This window comes from Elephantulus edwardii, unplaced genomic scaffold (genome assembly GCF_000299155.1).
Source record: "Elephantulus edwardii isolate Elephantulus edwardi_28Jun2011 unplaced genomic scaffold, EleEdw1.0 scaffold00188, whole genome shotgun sequence".
Lineage (NCBI taxonomy): Eukaryota > Metazoa > Chordata > Mammalia > Macroscelidea > Macroscelididae > Elephantulus > Elephantulus edwardii.
In genome coordinates this window covers 5,334,568-5,353,191 of record NW_006399938.1, presented here as the reverse complement: position 1 = coordinate 5,353,191, position 18,624 = coordinate 5,334,568, and the positions used below count along the sequence as shown (strand labels likewise).

The following is an 18,624-nucleotide window of genomic DNA, read 5'->3' as shown; positions in this document are numbered from 1 at the left end:
ACTGCTGTTGAAATATAATATAGATTGCATCTTAACATTAAAAAAAAACAAACCAAAGATCCTTACCACTAGGCCAATATACAATATCATGAGAGATGAGAAATGAAATGAGGTTGTTAATGATTTAATTTTACTTGGATCCATAATCAGAACCCTTGACACCAGCAGTCAGTAAATTAAAAAAAAAATAGTTGCATTCAAAACAACCTAGGATCAAGGACCTCTACAGAGTGTTAAAGAACAATTATATGAGTTTAGAGACAAGGTGCACCTGATCCAGGCCATGGTCTTTTCAATTGTTTGCTATGTACCTGAGAACTGGGCAATGATTAAGTATAAAAGAGGATGAATTGATGTCTTTGAATAGTGGTGATGGGGAAGAATATTGAACATATCATGGACTGCCAAGAGAACAAATAGGTCTGTTGTAGAGAGAGTAAACCAAGTTGCTCCTTGGAGACACTGATTTTGAAGCTCCATCGCATGTACTTTGGGAATATTAGCAAGATAGACCAATCCTTGGAGAAAGCTACATGCTTGGAAGGGTAGATGGTCAATGCAAGACAGGAAGACCATGAATTTCATGTATTTACACAATGGCTGTGTCATTGGGGTCAGGTGAGATGATGAGGTTGGCTCAGAACAGGACAAAGTTCAGAGCCATTATTCACAGGGTCACTAATGAGTCACAGTCAACTTGATGGTACATATCAATAACAATTTAAGTGGTCTGGCTACTAATTTCAATTTTAATCTAGCAAGGGGATTATGGCATACCTGAAGGGGAGATTACTCTGTTGTTGTTTGGAAGGTGTTCCAGTCAAGCTGTCCTGGGGGGAACAGGGTATTGCCACCTCACGCTCACTCTCACTAGGCAACATGGTCTTCTTATAAATCACACAAAGAATATGGTGCTTTAGTCTGTTGTGTGAGAATGGTTAACAACTAGGCTGATGTTTGTATCTGAACTACCTTATTATTTTAACAGCCTATGGGGTACAGTCATGAATGGAGTGCTGTTATCCCATTACTGGTTTGGAAAACAGATTGGTCTAAGGAAAGCTTATGATGAAAGTTCCAATCTCTTATCCTTTTGGCTCTCATTGCCCACCACCACTTACTCAAAGAGGCTGTATCTCCTGTTCCCAACCAGTTTTGTCCCTAGATAGGCAGCTCCATCTTTAGAGGCTTTAGGGGCCTCTCCTGAGGTCATAGGTATTCATGCAGTAAAGACACTTGGGATTCCCATGAAAACACCTTTCTAAGGCCTTGATGCAGACTCAGTTCTCACTCTTAGGTGGATAGCTAAAGATCCAGGCTTGATCTCTCCTGGCAACTGCTAAACACTGAGTCAATTTTAAAAACTCTTTTATCAACGCAAGGATTTCCATCCTCAGACACTTCCTAGCTTTAGTTCCTAATGTCCACTCATTCTTCCCTTAAGTCTCTTAGAAACTACAATTTCCAACCTGAACCCTACACCAAAAGATTTACTTCTGATTCTCATTTTGCAATGTGAGTTACCATATTAACACCTTTCCAATATTTTACAGCTATGTTGACTGTGGACAATCTTAGATTCCCCAGTGTATACTGGCCATGAATAAGCTAAGAATTTAAACAAGAAATTGTCCAAATAAAAGTACTATCTAATGGAAAAGGATCACCTAAATTTGAGTAATTAGATCTACCATGTAAGAGACACAAAGCATTTGGTTGGTGGAAACAAAAGACATTGTGAAATTTACATGTAACAATGTTCCCATTAGGGAATTATCACAGATAGACCTTCCTAAGGACAATTCCAAGGAGGTGAAAATTTCTTATAACCATATTCCATAAAGGGAGGTAACCAAAGTCCAGTGGTGAGTTGGCTGCAACATTTTCCCCCTGTGAAGTTCAAGGGCAATCACACAGATGGCTCATATAGTAAATCACATTCTTAATACCAAATGAAGCCATGATTATTAGTATATACAAACATCTCTTTATAGGTGTGAGTTTTTCTTTTAAAGGGCAATCTGGTCAATCTTGTTTCATTAGGAACTCTTGTGAATTTCTGCTTAAATTCTCTTGTTTGGGTCAACTAATCAGAAACTTTCTTTTTGTTATCTAGAAAACATGTATGTAGGCTTTGCATCCAGTTAGATGTTTTCACCTACCATGATGGTTGTGGGAATTCCATCCTTTTTGATTGTTTTCCCATCAGGAAACCAGTAATGTTATGTGCAGTGAAAACTTGTATATGATCACTCTTTGCCAAGTCAAAGAATTGGGCTGGGTGGAAGGAAACAGAAAGATTGACCAAGGAGGCATCTGCTATCTGCCCCAATATTCCCTCTGAGCAGCTACTCATCTATCCCTGATTCTAACCCTATTCTGATCCTAACAACTATTGTTATAGTCACTATGTTAACTCACATCCTTGAGGGACATATTTTTTTTTCCCCTGACCCTCTACTTTTCCAGGCATTATGTCTTTTTCTAAGGACTAGCCCCTCTTATGTGACTGGTCCAAAATATATGAAGTGAAGTTTTACCATTCTTGTCAATAGGAACAATTTTTGTTGTACTTTCTCCAAGACTAATTTGTTCTTTCTTCTTTTCACCATCCATAGGATATTCAATATTTTCTTCACCAAAGTTACCATTTTTTAAGCAGCAAATCTATGTTCTTCCTTATACTTTATCCAACTTTCGGATGCATAGGAAGCAATTGAAAATTCCATAGTGTGGATATGATACATTAATCTTTATCTTTTAAAAATTATTTTTTTATGTTGATTTACATATACAATTTGTATATATTGTGTTTTATTAACACATATTATGTTTCACATGTTTCTCCAATCATATTGTGTTTAATAATTATGCCCATGCATTGTTTTATACAATTCATTACCATTGATTCATATCCACCATTACAACACCTTTCAGGCCCTCATTGAATCTTTCCTAATTCCTTCACCCCCTGCCCTCTGCCGACATCATAATCTCCCCTCCCCTTTAACTAAGCCTCTGATCTCCCTCTCCTTCTCTCTTTAGACTTATATACATATCTTACTAGTTATCCTTATACTTTTACAATAATTATCTTATGCAGTATTTGTCCTTATGAGGCTGAGTGAGATAATTCAGCATAATTCTCTCCACCCTATCCCTTTTTATATAGTATTTCTATTTAAATCATTGCTCCCAAGTGCTGTACAGTATTCTTTTGTGTGAATGTACTGTAATTCCTCAATGCATTCATTTGTTATTGACATTTGAGCTCTTTCTATTTTCTTGCCATTGTGAATAATACTGCTATAAACATCAGTGTATAAATCTCTGTGTCTTAGTTCTGTTTTCCTTGGGGTATAGTCATAGTCTTGAATATTTTTTGGTGGTATAGCACTGGTCTGTGAGTTGCTGTACAAAGGTAACTCGTGGTTGCTGTGATGCTGAAGCCTGTGACAGTGATGTGCCAATCGTGGTAATGGGCACTCATGGTGGACAGTGTTGGCTGGAGCTTCCCGACTAAATCAAGCCTAGAAGCAGGAGTGGCATCCACTTCCAAAATGGCTTGCCTCTGGAAATTCTATGTACGAACAGTGCTCAGGCTGTTCGTTCATAGGGTCGCTATGAGTCGTCTACGACTCGACAGCATTAAACAACAACAACAACATAGTCATAGCAGTGAAATAGCTGTGTCATATGGAATTTCCATACCCAAATTTTTGAGGAAACACCACACTGCCTTCCTGAGTAAGTGTACCACTTTATAATTGTACCAACAGTGTATGATAGTTCCACATCCTCTTCAATATTTATAGCTATCTGTCCTATTAAACATTGCCACTATTACTGATTTGAAAGGATATAATATTGTGACTTTGATTTGTGTATCTCTTATTACCAATTATTTTGAGCATTTCTTAACGTATGTGTTTTCCATTCAAACATATTCCTCTATGAAAAGTCTTTTCATAACTTTTGCCCATTTTGTAATTGAGATGTCAACTTTTTCCTTGTGGAGGCCCTATAGTATTCTGTAAACTCTCACTATGAGATCCTTTTATGAGATGGCATTACCAAATGTTGTTTGATTGGGTTTTTTTCCCCAGTCAGTAGATTTTATTTTCACCCTGTTGGAAAAAGTTTTAGATACACTCAGGGACTTGATTTTCAGAAGGTCTCATTCATCGATGTTACCTTCTTGCAGTGCATTTTTGGCTATGTTTGTCAGTCTATTTATACCATAATCTTGGTCTCATTTTGTCTCTTATGATCTTCATTGTTTTGAGCTTTACCTTTAGGTCTCTGATCCAGCTTTAGTTGATTTTTGTGTATGGTGTGAGATGTAGATTCTGCTTTAGCCTTTTGTGGGTAGAAGTTCAGTTTTGCTAGTACCATTTCTTGATGAGCTTGTACCCAGAATGACATGGACAGATGTAGAACAATTGAATAAACCAATCAAAAAAGAAAAAAAATTAAATAGCACCCTGCAGTCCTCAGGAAAAAAAAAATACTGGCCCAGATATCTTTATAACTGAATTCTGCCAAACATTCAGAAAAGATCTGTCAGCAATTTTACTTAAATTATTTTTAAAAATAGGAATAAACATTTCATATTTCATTCTATAATGCAAGCATGACCCTAATACCAAAACCCTGGGAAGAGAGTGACAAAAAAAGAAAACTACATGGAAATATCTCTCATTAATATAGATGCAAAAATTCTTAAAAAAACACTGGCCAGAGAAAAGAGCACATAAAAAAAAATCAGCATGACCAAGTGGAATTCTTATAAGTATGTAATGATTAAGCACAAGAAAAACAATCAACATAATTCATCACATTAGCAAAAGAAATAAAAAGAAACACATTATCCTGCCCCTTGACACAGAAAAGACTGTCTACAAAATCCAAAAACAATCAGCAAAATAGGAAGGGTACATACAAAAAACTAAGAATTAACATCATTTTCAATGGAGAAAAACTAAAGGTATTTTCTTTGCAAACAGGGATTAGACAAGGATGTCCACTTTCACCACTTTTCTTCAGTATTGTATTGGATGTACTTGTAAGGGCAATACAACAAGAGGAGTAAATAAGAGTCATCCACATTGGTAAAAAGGTAGTAAAACTGTCACTGTATGCAGACAATACAGTAGTGTTCTCAAAAAACCCCAAGGGCTCAACAAAAACTCTCTCAGACCTAGCAGACAAATTTAGTAGAGTGGCAGGATACAAGATTAATAAGCAAAAATCAGTAGCGTTCCTTTACAGTAACAAAGGACACATAGTAAAGGAAACAGTAAAAAACAGGAAAAAGAAAACAATAAAATTTACAATAACCAGGCACAAATTGAGATTCTTAGAAGTAAATCTGAGAAGAATGGGAATCCCAGAACATTTAACTGTGCTAATGCGAAACCTATACTTGGACCAAGAGGCAGTAGTCAGAACAGAGCAGGGTAACACTGCATGGTTCAAAATTGGGAAGGGTGTACGCCAGGGATGCATCCTGTCTCCATACCTTTTCAACATGTATGCAGAGCAGATTATCCGAGAGGCTGGGCTCTATGAGGAGAATTGTGGCATCAGGATTGGTGGAAGGTCTATTAACAATCTCCGTTATGCAGATGACACAACCCTGCTTGCTGAAACTGAGGAGGACCTCATGCACTTGCTGCGAAGGGTCAAGGACTGCAGCCTTCAGTATGGACTGAGGCTCAATGTCAAGAAGACAAAGATTCTCACCACTGGACCAATTGGCAGCGTCAGGATGGATGACGAAGAGATTGAGAGTGTTCACAGCTTCAGTTTGCTCGGCTCCACAGTCAACACTCTTAGCACCAGCAGTCAGGAAATCAAAAAGTGTATCGCGATGGGAAAGTCTGCTGTTAGGGACCTCTCTAGAGTCACTCAGGAGCAACAGTGTCTCTCTGGAGACTAAGGTGCGCCTGATACAGGCCATGGTCTTTGCAATCGCTTGTTATGCATCAGAGAGTTGGACAATGACTAGGGAGGACAGAAGGAGAGTGGATGCTTTTGAGCTGTGGTGCTGGAGAAGGGTACTGAATGTACCCTGGACTGCCAGGAAAACAAACAGATTTATCTTTGAGAGGATTAAACCAAGCTACTCCTTGGAGGCAAGGATTCTGTGGCTTCGTCTGACATACTTTGGACATGTTGCCAGGAGGGGCAGGTCCTTGGAGAGGGACATCATGCTTGGGAGGGTTGAGGGACAACGCAGGAGGGGAAGACCCTCTATGAGATGGATGGATTCGGTGACTGGGGTAATCGGGATGGGTGTGTCAGAGGCGGTGCGGTTGGCGCAGGATAGAGCAGGGTTTAGGGCTGTTGTGCATAGGGTCGCTATGAGTCGGAAACGACTCGACGGCACATAACAACAGCAGAAGTAAATCTAACTAGAGACACAAACAGCCTTTATAAATAGAATGATAAAACTCTACTACAAGAAACAATAAAAGACTTAAAAAATGGGGAAAATATTCCCTATAGGAAGATTCAATATAGTGAAACTGACGATCTTACAAAAGCATCTATACATTTAACACAATCAAAGACCAAATTAATTTTTCAAAGAAATAGAAAAGGGACTTGCAAATTTATTTGGAAAGGAAAACATTTCCAAAAACCAAAAATGAAGTGAAAAGTATAGCACTCCCTGATCTCAAAACCTACTACACAGCTGTAGCAACCAAAACAGCATGGTGCTGGTACAGTTAAAGACACATAAACCAATGGAACAGAAACAAGAACCCAGAAATCAACCTGTCTGTGTACAGCAGCTAACATTTGACAATGAAAACAAAGCTTATCAAATAAGGCAGCACTTTAGTCTTTAAACTGACATTTTTGCTCCTTAGCCCTTTGGATATTGTCTAGGGAGCAGATTTCTCAATATATTATGTCTTTGATTACTTCACTTTTGCTACCTTGGGTGTTAATTATGAATCCAAGTAATGTGAAATTGTTGCTATTTCCTTGTTCTGTTCAGACAACTGATTCTTCATCTACGTATACATTTCCCATATGCACAATTAAATGTTCTGAGATTCCAGTTCTTCCTATTTTGTTATCTGTACTTTGTTATGATCCACACAGTCAACTGCCTTTGCATAGTCAATAAAACAAATATAAGCACCTTTCTGGCATTCTCTGCTTTCATCCAAGATCCATTAAATTCCTGCAATAATATTCCGTGGTTCCACAACCTCTTTTGTATCTAGTTTGAATTTTTAGAAATTTCTAGAAATCCCTTTTATATGTATTGTTGTAGTTCTTTTTTTTATGAATCTTCAGCAAAATTTTACTTGTATATGATATTGATGCTATTGTTCAATAATTTTCATTCTGTTGATTCTTCTTCTTTTTTTAAATGAGAACAAATATGAATCCCTTCCAGTTAGTTGACCAGGTAGTTGTCTTCCAAATTTCTTGACATAGACAAGTTAAAAATGTTAGGGGTTTTGTCTATTTGTTGAGACACCTCAACTGATATTTTATTACTTCCTGTAGCCCTGTTTTTACCAATATCTTCAATGTAGCTTGAACTTCTTCCGTCCTTACTGTTAGTTATTGATAATATGATACTTCTTAAAATGCTTTAGGGTCAACCAATTCATTTTGCTACAATAACACTGTATTCCTTTCATCTTCTTTTAATGCTTCCTGTATCACTCAAGATTTTTCCCACAGAATCCTTCAGTATTGCAACTCAAAGGTTGAATTTGTTTTTCAGATTGAGAAATGCTGAGTGTATTCTCCCTTTCTGGCTTTCAAGTTACAACTGTTTGTATATTTTGTTATAGTACTTTGTCTTCTTGAACTATCTTTGAAATCTGTTCATTTCTCCCTTTTGATTTAGCTTCTCTGTGTTCTAATGTAATTTTGGACTCTCTTTTACCATCCTTTTTTTGTCTTTTCTGTATGTCTCTTTAATGACCTTTTGCTTTTTTCATGCATGATGTCCTTGAATATAAAACAGATTATTAATTACTTACATACAAATTCAAATTGAAGCCTAAGTTAAAGAAATCAAGTCCATGAGAACCAAATAGAACTACAAACCAAATTTAAAAACCATCTTTAAGAATGGATTTGAAGCATTTAACACTAATGACAGAAAACAAGATGAGGTATAGAATGATATCAAGATATTATATTATTGAATTTGCATTTCAGATATTCTACTGGTCAAATAAAATCTCCTGATAGCGTAGTAGGTTAAGCATTCCATTGCTAATTGGAAGAGCAGCAATTTGAAGTCTCCAGCTACTCTAAGGGAAAGATAAAGGAATTTCCTCTTCTGAATTGCTATTTTGGACATCCAACTATTCAACAGAATTGACTCATGTACAGTGAATTTTAAGGCTTGTGAGTCAAATGGGCTTCAGATTCTGACCTGAAAAAAAACCACAAGTATTCTTTTGGAATTACGCCTGACTCTTAATTTATGTATAAACAACATTTTAATACATAACATCATACTAAACGGAATCAATGCTTTAATTTGGTACTGAAAATTCCATGTTTGTGTATTTCAGACTTTCAGGAAGATCTTATATAGAATTAGAGACACAAGACAATGCTATAAGCTGCGTAACCTGCTATGGCGGGGCATTGGATATCATCATGGCTCGATGGAACACAAGCAAAGACAGGTTGTAGAGATGCTTTTCAGAGTGGGACATGCTAAGGTTGGTGAACTTTGAGGACAGCTTTTCTGAAAGAACTGTCTTCAACTCATCCCCAAGCCAATAGGCACTTCCCATGAATCAGTTAAAATCCAAATGTATGAGCTTTCAGTATTGTTTAATTTTCCATCACAGCTAGGAAGATAGAATAAAATTTAGCAATTGGGTTGATCTCTTCTCACCTTCCTCAATCAGAGTCGTTCCATTTACTGGTCTTAATGCAGTACCTTGTAATCCTGAATCCAGAGCCTCGCAAAAATAGCTCTTTCCCACCCCAAACCACTACCTTGTACTTATACATATGTATATGATGTAGCTCTCCAGTTTGAGGATGAGCCAAAACCATTTCCTATAGTGTTACATTAGAAATACCCACCAAACTTTGTGACCTTATGATTTCCTCCCTTCACCACCGTCAGTCACCCTGCCCATTGGCCTTTCCCTTTGAACTTCTATACACATCTTGTTAGTTATCTTTCACTATTTGACTCGACAGCATCTAACAGCAACAACAGCAAGCTAAGGTTACCTGGACCTTTTTCTTGTTTCCATGCAAGCTTTTTTTTTTAAAATTCAAAATAAACACATAAATGGCAATATATTTTACTTAAGTCCCAGCTAAATTTAATCTCTTATTTATGGTTTTTTGTTGTGCACTGTCTAATCAGAACTGTCCCACAGCTGACCATGCAGTGGATTTTCAGAGGCAGTTAATCCTATAGGAGGAACTCAGTATATTCTGTGATGCCCATTGTAATTTCTTCTTCAACCTTTCAATTATTAATTAGTTATTTGCTTATATTTAGTATTAAGTATTACTATCTAAGCATGTGAAGTTTCTCCATTTATTTTATTGAGGTCTCATTCAGGTGCATCCTTCTATCTTTTCGGATTTCAGTACTCTCAAATATTTTAGGATTTACTTTCATATTAAAGATACTAAGTGTTTAAAAATGTTTCATAGTTTAAAATGTGTCCTGGAGATGATACCTACTGTGTTATGGGATGCTTCCTAAGTGTTGTTTCCTCCCTCCCACATTTACTTTATTAGTATTTTTGTCATCTATTAATCGTTGAGTGTTCTTGTTGAGAGTAGAAAATGTGTTAAAATTTTCAATAATAAATATAACTTATTTCTCTTTGAAGTTCTATAGCTATGCTATAATTCCAGTTAATTCTAAATAGATGTTATAAATATCAATAATTTAGTAGGGTTGTTGTTGTTGTTAAGTGCCATAGAGTCATAGACAACACATAGAGACCCTATGAATGAAAGTCTTGAACACTGGGATCTCTGGTGGCCTAGTGGCAAGGAGCTGCAACTACAATCCCAGAGGTGAAAGGTTCGAATCCACCAGATGCTCTGCAGGGAAGGAGGAACAATCTCCTCCTGTACCAAGATCTGATTTGACGGTACACGCACACAAAAATAATAAAAAGAAAGTCTTGAACACAACATTTTCAACTTTTCTCCAAGTTCATAAAGTTTATGGAGACAAACTTTTTTTTTTAAGTGGATGCCACTCATGCTTACAAGCCAGTTTTATTCAGGAGAGCCACAAAAACTAGAAAACATACCTCTGTAGAATCCAGACATTCCATTCATCATCCCACTCTGGAAATAGCCCCAGACTGGCAGCCCAAAACCCTTGAGGCCAAATCCTATCATCTCACACCCTATGGAAAGCAAGAGCCACACCCTAATCTCAACCTCAAACCAGAAAACACACCTCTACAGAATAGTAAATATTGTACAGTTTTTTGAATTGTCCTTTTTACTTATTGTAAAGATACAACTCAAAGTAACAGGTTGGTTGCATATAATGCAAACAATTAGAATTTATCAATTTTCCTACTCAAAACTCTGATATATAATTGTTTGTGTGTATATGTGTATAAAATATTAAGTCTTATTCATAATAGATCCTTTAATGAGTTTTCAAAAGCAATAAATCAATCACACAAGAGGAGATTGCCCATCTTTCTCCCATGAAGCAGCCAATGGATTTGAACTGCTTGCCTTTGAGTTGGCAGTACACCTTTTTTACCAAAGAGACCATACGTTTTTGTTCTTATCATGGCCTGTCGAGTCAGAACCTGCTCATACTCATCCTCCAGCAGGTTTACAGAGGCTGTAAATTACAAAGGAGGAGATTGCCCGTCTTTCTCCTGTGGAGCAGCTGGTAGATTTGGACTAAGAGTATTTGTGCATATATTCAAATATAGGCACCAATAGCTGAAGCCAAAGATGAGGAAATTGAATAATTTTACCAAATCTAACAGTCTGAATTGTATCAAACATGCAGTCAAGATGCATTAGTAATAATTAGTGACTGGAATGCCAAACTTGGGAACATGTAGAAAGAATTATAATTGGAAATTAAGGACTTGCTGACAGAAATGAGGCTGGAAATTGAATGATTGAATTTTACACATTTAATTATTTGTTCATCACAAATACCTTTTTAAAGAAATACATGCTAACTGTAGGCATGGACTTCACCAGATGGACTGCACAGAAATCAGATTGATTACTTCTGTGGAGAGAATTAGAAAAGTTTGGTAGCAGCAGTCAAAACCAGGCCAGATGGTAACTCTGCAACAAACCATCAATTGTGCAAGTTCAAATAGAAGCTGAAGAAATGAAAACAAGACCACAAGAACCAAAATATAACCTTGGGTTTATCCCACCCAGCTAAATTTAAAAATCTTTTCAGGGAAAGTTTGTAGGTATTGAACCCTGATGATCAAAGAACAGATGGGTGGGTCATGGGAAGACATCAACTAAATCATCAATGAAAAGAGGAAAAAAAAAAAGATAGAGGGGGGAGAGGGGGAAGGTTGTTACAAAGCCAAGGAAAGATGTAAGATTAAAACAGATATCAGAAGATACTCAGAAAATTGCACGAAAGGATTCAGAAATTCTATAATACAGTATTATAAAAGAATATTTTTGCTCATGAATAGATCTATTTATTGTGTTATGTTTTTTAAAAAATTGTTTTGTCATCTGCCCATAGGTGGTAACAGCTACCTCAACTCTTGCTTTGGGAATTAATATGCCATGTAAATCTGTTGTTTTTACAGAAGATTCTGTTTATTTGGATGCATTGCACTTTCGACAGGTATTTCAACTGTATACTTTTAATTAAATCAATATATATAAAGACCTAGTGTATGTATTCATATAGCAATATAAATGATGTTTAGAAAATATTTATGTACTATAAAAATATCTGAAAATGCGTTCCATATATGACAGTTTATAAACACAGTTAAATGTAATTTTAAATGCTTATCAAGTAATCGCTGACTGGCTAAATAAGATAGTTGTTTTCAGAAAGTCCCCTATTTGGAAATATTATTGGATTAAAAAGTAAAATTAAGAAGAGACAATGACATCTTTGAACATCCAGTTTATACCAAGCATTGTTTTATTCATTTGTCCATTCAATAGTTATAAAGTAATATCTGCAATATAATAGATTCAAGATAATTTCTGATATGTACATACATTCAGTTTTGGGGTTTCACATACATAAGACAAAAATTGTTCCTACTTTGAAGGTTGTAACCTTTAAACAGATTCTGAGACATCGATATGAAAAAAGTAGCAAACAAAAATTATTGTTTTAAATTTTGCTTAAATTATTGTACCAAGCAGCAGTTAATAAACTTATAGAATTTACTTTTTAAAGTTTATGTCCAGATGGCATACATAAATCACAGATTTACTATTTGTAGGGTTAAGTGCTGAAATAATTCAAAAGTAATGGAATTGTTCATTTTAGATGTCTGGTCGTGCAGGAAGACGTGGAGAAGATCCTGTAGGAAATGTGTTCTTCTATGATATTCCGTTACCAAAGATAGAAAGGCTTTTAAAGTCTAATGTGCCCAAACTGAAGGGTCAGTTTCCTCTGAGTATATCATTGGTTCTCAGGCTTATGTTATTAGTTTCCAAAGCAGATGACAAAGAAGATGCAAAAGCAAAGGTACATTGTTTCATATTATTTAAATTACCTAAATAAATATAATTATTGACACTCTATTTTAGGATAAATTACATAAAGAAAGGAAATTGAAAAGGTATACAATAAATGTTTTTACAGTGATTTTGTTGTGACACCTTATGTATTTAATGTTTTCAAATATTTGGAAAATTAGTCCACTTTCCACCCCCTATTCAAAATCAGGAAAGGGGGGCATCAGGGATGTATCCTGTCTCCATAACTTTTCAATCTATATGTGGAACAGATCATTTAGGAGACTAAATTTTATGAGGATGAATGTAGCATCAGGATTGGAGGAAGACACATCAACAACCTACGTTAGGCAAGTGACACAATCTTGCTTGATGAAACTGTGGAGGCACTAAAGTATTTGCTGAAAAAGGTCAAGGTCTGTAGTCTTTGACATGGATTGAAGCTCAACATCAAGAGGACAAAGATTATCGCCAGTGGACCATTTGGCAGCACCATGATAGACGGAGAAGAGACTGAGTTTATTAACAATTTGAGCTTGCTCGGCTCCACAATCAACACTTTTGACACCAGCAGTCAGGAAATGTGCTGTCAGAGACCTCTCCAAACTGCTAAAGAGCAATACAAATCTAGAGATGAATGTGCATCTGATCCAGGCCATGGTCTTCACAATTACTTGCTGTGCATCAGAGAGCTGGACAATGACTAAGGATGATAGAAGAACTGATGCCTTTGAGTTGTGGTGCTGAAGAAGAGTATTGAAAATACCATGGATCACCAGGCGAAGAATCAAGTCTGTCCTAGAGAGGGTGAGACCAAATGTGTCCTTGGAGGTTAGGATCTTGCAACTCCATCTCATATACTTTGGGCACATGAGCAGGAGGGACCAGTCCTTGCAGAAGGACATCATGCTTGGAAAGTTGAAGGGACAGGGCAGGATAGGAAGATCCCGGAAGAGATGGATTGACACAGTTACTGGGGAAATGGGAGTGGGTGTCTCAGAGTTAATAAAACTGGATCAGCATGGGGCAGGGTTCAGAACTATTGTACATGGGGGTAGTTATGAGTCACAGGAGACTTGATAGCATATAACAAGCACAACAATATATATTATAGTCTGTTTTGGAAGAAGAACAACCAGAATTATTATTATTATTTTATTTTATTTTAATAGAGATTTACAAAAAGATTAGTTTCATTTATTCATTCATTCATACACAGTTCTCACCCTGCTCCCCTCCTGTAATTCGTCTTGTGATGATCTTTTCCAGGCTATTTATTGTCTTACACATGATTTCTAATTGTCCATTACTTTCAGATTGCCATTATTTTCACCCATTCCAGTGCAGTGCTCATTATAATTCATTATTTTGCTCTTTTGAGACCTTTTTCTCACATGGTTTGTACATGCTTTTTAGGAAGTGTTGTCCTAAAGAATTTTATTATACTTGGTAAAGTTGAAGATCAAAGAAAAGTGGGAGGTGTTCAATAAAATTGAATGGCACAGTAGCTACAACAATATTTGTGTGTGTGTGTGTGTGTGTGTGTGTGTGTGTGTGTGTGTGTGTATGTATATGTTGTTGTTGTTGTTAAGTGCTGTTGAGTCGCAGGTGACTGATAGCTACCCTATGAAGGAGAGTCCTCAACGCTTGGGTGCCTTTCATCCTCTCTCCAGGTTCATAGGGTTTCCAGAGGCAAGCTATTTCAGATGTGGATGCTACTCCTCATTTCAAGCTTGTTTTAATCAGGGAGCTCCACCCCACTCTCTGTCCACATTGGGTGACCAACCATTAACGCATTTGACACATCAGTGTCACTGTATTACGCTTCACAGCAACCACAAGTGACTGCGCTACGGCAACTTGTACACCAGGACTATATGACCTAGAGGAATGTCTGAACAAAAACAATGAGAGACAGGTCTGAGGGTCGCAGATTAAAAGTCACCCAGCTTTGGCTTGCTAGCATCACTTTCTGTTTACTGGGCCAGCTGGTCTCTCTCTCTGTGTTGATGTTATTGTTGTTAAGTGCCATCGAGTCGCAGGTGGCTCATAGCAACCCTATGAAGGAGAGTCCTCAATGCTGTATATGTATATATATGTGTTTATATGTATATATGTGTGTATATGCATATATAGGTATATGTGTATGTATACATACATACATACATATATACATATATATAGCAGAAACTGATTATGTTGTAAAACCTAGCAGTTTTTAGTTTCTTGTAAATGAAGTTAAAATGACTTATAGCTAATTTGATGGCATCAAATAATATCAGCAACATAATAGAAACATTTAATTGAGTGGGGTTGGTGTTGTTTTGTTTGTGGGGTTTATTTTATTGCTGTTGGAATTCATGCAATGAAATTTATTTAATACCTAACTTGTTTTTTTTTATGTATGTGTATAGGCATTGTCAGTGCTAAAACATTCACTAATGTCCTTCAATCAACCAAGAATCATGTGCATGTTAAAATTTTTCTTTATATATTCTTTGCAGTTCTTAGTCAGAGAGGTAAGATTTAAAACTAATTATTGTACTGAATTGATATATCTTCATTTGATGACTTATTAGTTTAATATTTCTAAGATCAAGAAATTTAAGTTTACATATTAAAATTTGTTTTGTAGGGATACCTGGATCAAGAATGTAATCCCATAGGATATACTGGACTTGTGACTCATTTGCACTACCATGAACCTGCCAATTTTGTTTTAGTAAGCTTCCTGGTTAAAGGCTTATTTCACAAATTGTGCATTCCAATGAAAAGAAAAGGTAAGCAGATATTCTCTTCCAAGAAGTCTGTTCATTAGACTGCCTATACACATGCACACACACAAACACATGCTCTCCCCAGAACTGCAGTCACTATGCTCATTTGCTAAATTATTGTTTCCACTTAATGTATTTTTTACCTTCTGGAGATTTTTAAATATTGTTAAATATTTTAAAGCATTACTATATGTATATTGTATGGTGGCTTAGTGATGACAAGTTTCACCACCCATACAAAGGTATGTGGTTCGAATCTACCAGCTACTCTGAGATAAAAAGACAAGCGATCTGTTTCCCATGTGATATACTGTTTCTGAAAACCTACTGGAGGGTCAGCTGTGAATTTGCTTCAACTTGACAGGACATAACAATAAACAACAACATATAAAGAACATAATATTAATACAAATATATTCCTGGTTAAAATGATTATATTTAAAATTAAAACTATTAGAATTACTTAAAATTATGAACATTCTTTTGAAAGCATAAGGTATTTTAATAAATAACTCAGCAACATTAACTCATTGCTGTCCAGTTGGAAGTGACTCATATCTGACCCTCCAGCAGGTTTTCAGAAGCAGAAAATCACACAGAAGCCTACCCATCTTTCTTCTGTGGCGCACCTGTCTAAGACTGAGTTGGCAAAGCAACTCCTTACTAAGCAAACAGCAATTTTTAAAAATTTGAATAGCATATGTTGTTGTTGTTGATTCCCTTCGAGTAGAGCACGACTCATTAGCAACCCTATGAACAAAAAGGCTTGAAGCCTTCTACAACTATTGACTTTTATTAAAGTAGAATAAATAATTTTATTCTTTTGAAATCTAGCTAAATGTATAAGTACTTTCAGATTTATCTTGTAACTCTGCAATATATTGTAAATAGGTAATAAAATCAGTGGTCAAGGGTTAAATATGTTATTATTATTGACAAAATATTGTATCTTAATTTTTTAATGAAAAATTTTGCTTTTCTATTTTCAGTAATTTTAAAATGTTACTATCAGCTAATGACATATATAAACTATTATGGTTCAAAACTAAGTGCAGATATTTTGGAACTAATTAATATATAATTAGTATTCCATATATATTCATATACGTTGTGTGTCTTCGAGTTGGAACTGACTCAGAGCTGACTCTCCAGTAAGTGTTCAGAAGTACATTGCTGAAAAAGGAATTGTCTAAATTTCTCCTGAAGAGCACCTGGTGGATTCACACTGCATGCATTTAAGTGAATTTTGTTAAAATGATAAAAAAAAAATTTTGCATTGGTTTGTATGCAAAATTTGTATACATTGTGTTTCTCCCTAGCCTTCATTCACATTGTGTTTCATACAATCATTCTCATGTTTAATAAAATAAGTCACTATTGAACTATGCCCACCATTATTACCCTGTCTTTCCAGAACCCCACAGAATATTTCCTATTTCCTTTACCCCCTCCAGCCACCCACCAAATTGTGTGATTTGATGATTTCCTACCTGCCCATTACTCCTCTGTTCCCATCCCTTCCCCCCTTGGGTCCCCATACACATTTTATTAGTTATCCTCTGTTTTTACAATAATGGTCCTATGCTCTATTTATTCTTATGTGTACAGTAAGAGGTGTGTATCCTGCTTCAGCTTTCTGCAGATACAGGCCTGAATTTCCTACACTGTTTCTTGAAGATGTTGCCATTTCCCCATTTGACAGATTTCGTTTCCTTGTTGAATGCCATTTGACCATAGATAAATGGGTTATTTCTGAATTCTAGATTCTGTTCCATTGGTCAGTGTGCTTGTCTTTGTACCAGTACATTTGGTTATTACAGCAGTATAGCAGGTTTTGAGATCAGGGAGTACTGCATATTCCACTTCACTTTTTTGTTTTGCAGAAGTGCATTCCTCTTCAAATAAGCTTGCCACTGCCTTTTCTATTTCTTTGAAAAAATGTGTTTTGTATCTTTTTTTGCATTGTGTTAAACATGTAGATAACTTTTGGTAGGAATGTCATTTTCACTATATAGAGTCTTCTTAATCATGAACAGGAAACATTTTTCCATTTTTTTAGGTCTTTTATAGTTTCTTGCAGAAGTGTTTTGTAGTTGGTTTTTGTTTTGTTTTTTTTTCTTTTGTAAAAGTCTTTTGTGTTTCCAGTTAGGTTTATAACTAAGTATCTCAATTTATGATTGGCTGGTTGTAAATGGTATTATTACTTTCATGTTTTCCTTCTCTGATTTCTTTTTCTTTTTTAACTCTGAATGTTTGGTACAATTCAGCCATGATGCCTATCTGGCCCAGGACTTTAATGGTGGAGGGCTCGTGCCATGACCTGCTCAATTTCTTCTATTGTAGAGGGTCTGTTTAGGTATTCTATATCTGTTTGTGTCAATCTGGGTAGGGCATGAGTTTAAAGGAATTTTTCAGTTTTTTCTGTTGTTGTTGTTGTTATGTGCTGTCGAGTGGCTTGCGACTCATAGAGACCCTATGTACAAGATCTCTAATCCCTGCTATGTCCTGTACCAATCTCACTGTCTGACACACCCACCCCAATTACCCCAGTAACTCTATCAATCCACCTCCTAAAGGGTCTGTCCCTTCACCCTCCCAAGCATGATGTCGCTCTCCAAGGATTGTTCCCTCCTTGCATCATGTCCAAAGTATGTCAGGTGAAGCTTGAAAATCCTTTTCCCCAAGGATCAGCCTGGTTTAACCCTCTCCAAGATGAACCTGTTTGTTTTCTTAGCAGTCCATGGCATATTCAATACTCTTCTTCAACACCACAGCTCAAAGGCATGAATTCTCCTATCGTCCCTTCTAATTGTCCAGCTCCCTGATGTATAGCAAGTGATTTCAAAGACCATGGCCTGTATCAGGTGCACATTAGTCTCCAGAGTGACACCATTGCTCTTCAGTACTTTGGAGAGGACAGCCAATTTTTCCATTGTAATATGTCTTTTAATTTCCTGCCTACTGGTGCCAAGAGTGTTGATTATGGAGCCAAGCAAACTAAAGCTATTGACAATCTCAATTTCTTCACCATCTATCCTGATGCTGTCAATTGGCCCTGTGGTGAGAATCTTCTTGATATTGAGCCTTAATCCATACTGAAGGCTGCAGTCCTTGACCCTCTGCAGCAAACACTTCAGGTTCTCCTTAGTTTCAGCAA

General features: G+C 36.3%; 1 protein-coding gene across 1 annotated transcript in view; it reads left to right on the top strand.

The window, feature by feature from the left end:
• Positions 1–18,624, top strand: part of LOC102860030 (probable ATP-dependent RNA helicase DDX60-like) — a 191,875-nt gene that overhangs the window by 125,889 nt on the left and 47,362 nt on the right. Inside the window, exons 22-26 of the mRNA XM_006896669.1 lie at positions 8,559–8,711; positions 11,729–11,833; positions 12,500–12,700; positions 15,105–15,209; positions 15,326–15,470. Coding sequence (XP_006896731.1) covers positions 8,559–8,711; positions 11,729–11,833; positions 12,500–12,700; positions 15,105–15,209; positions 15,326–15,470 — 709 coding nt within the window. The remainder of the gene's footprint in view (positions 1–8,558; positions 8,712–11,728; positions 11,834–12,499; positions 12,701–15,104; positions 15,210–15,325; positions 15,471–18,624) is intronic.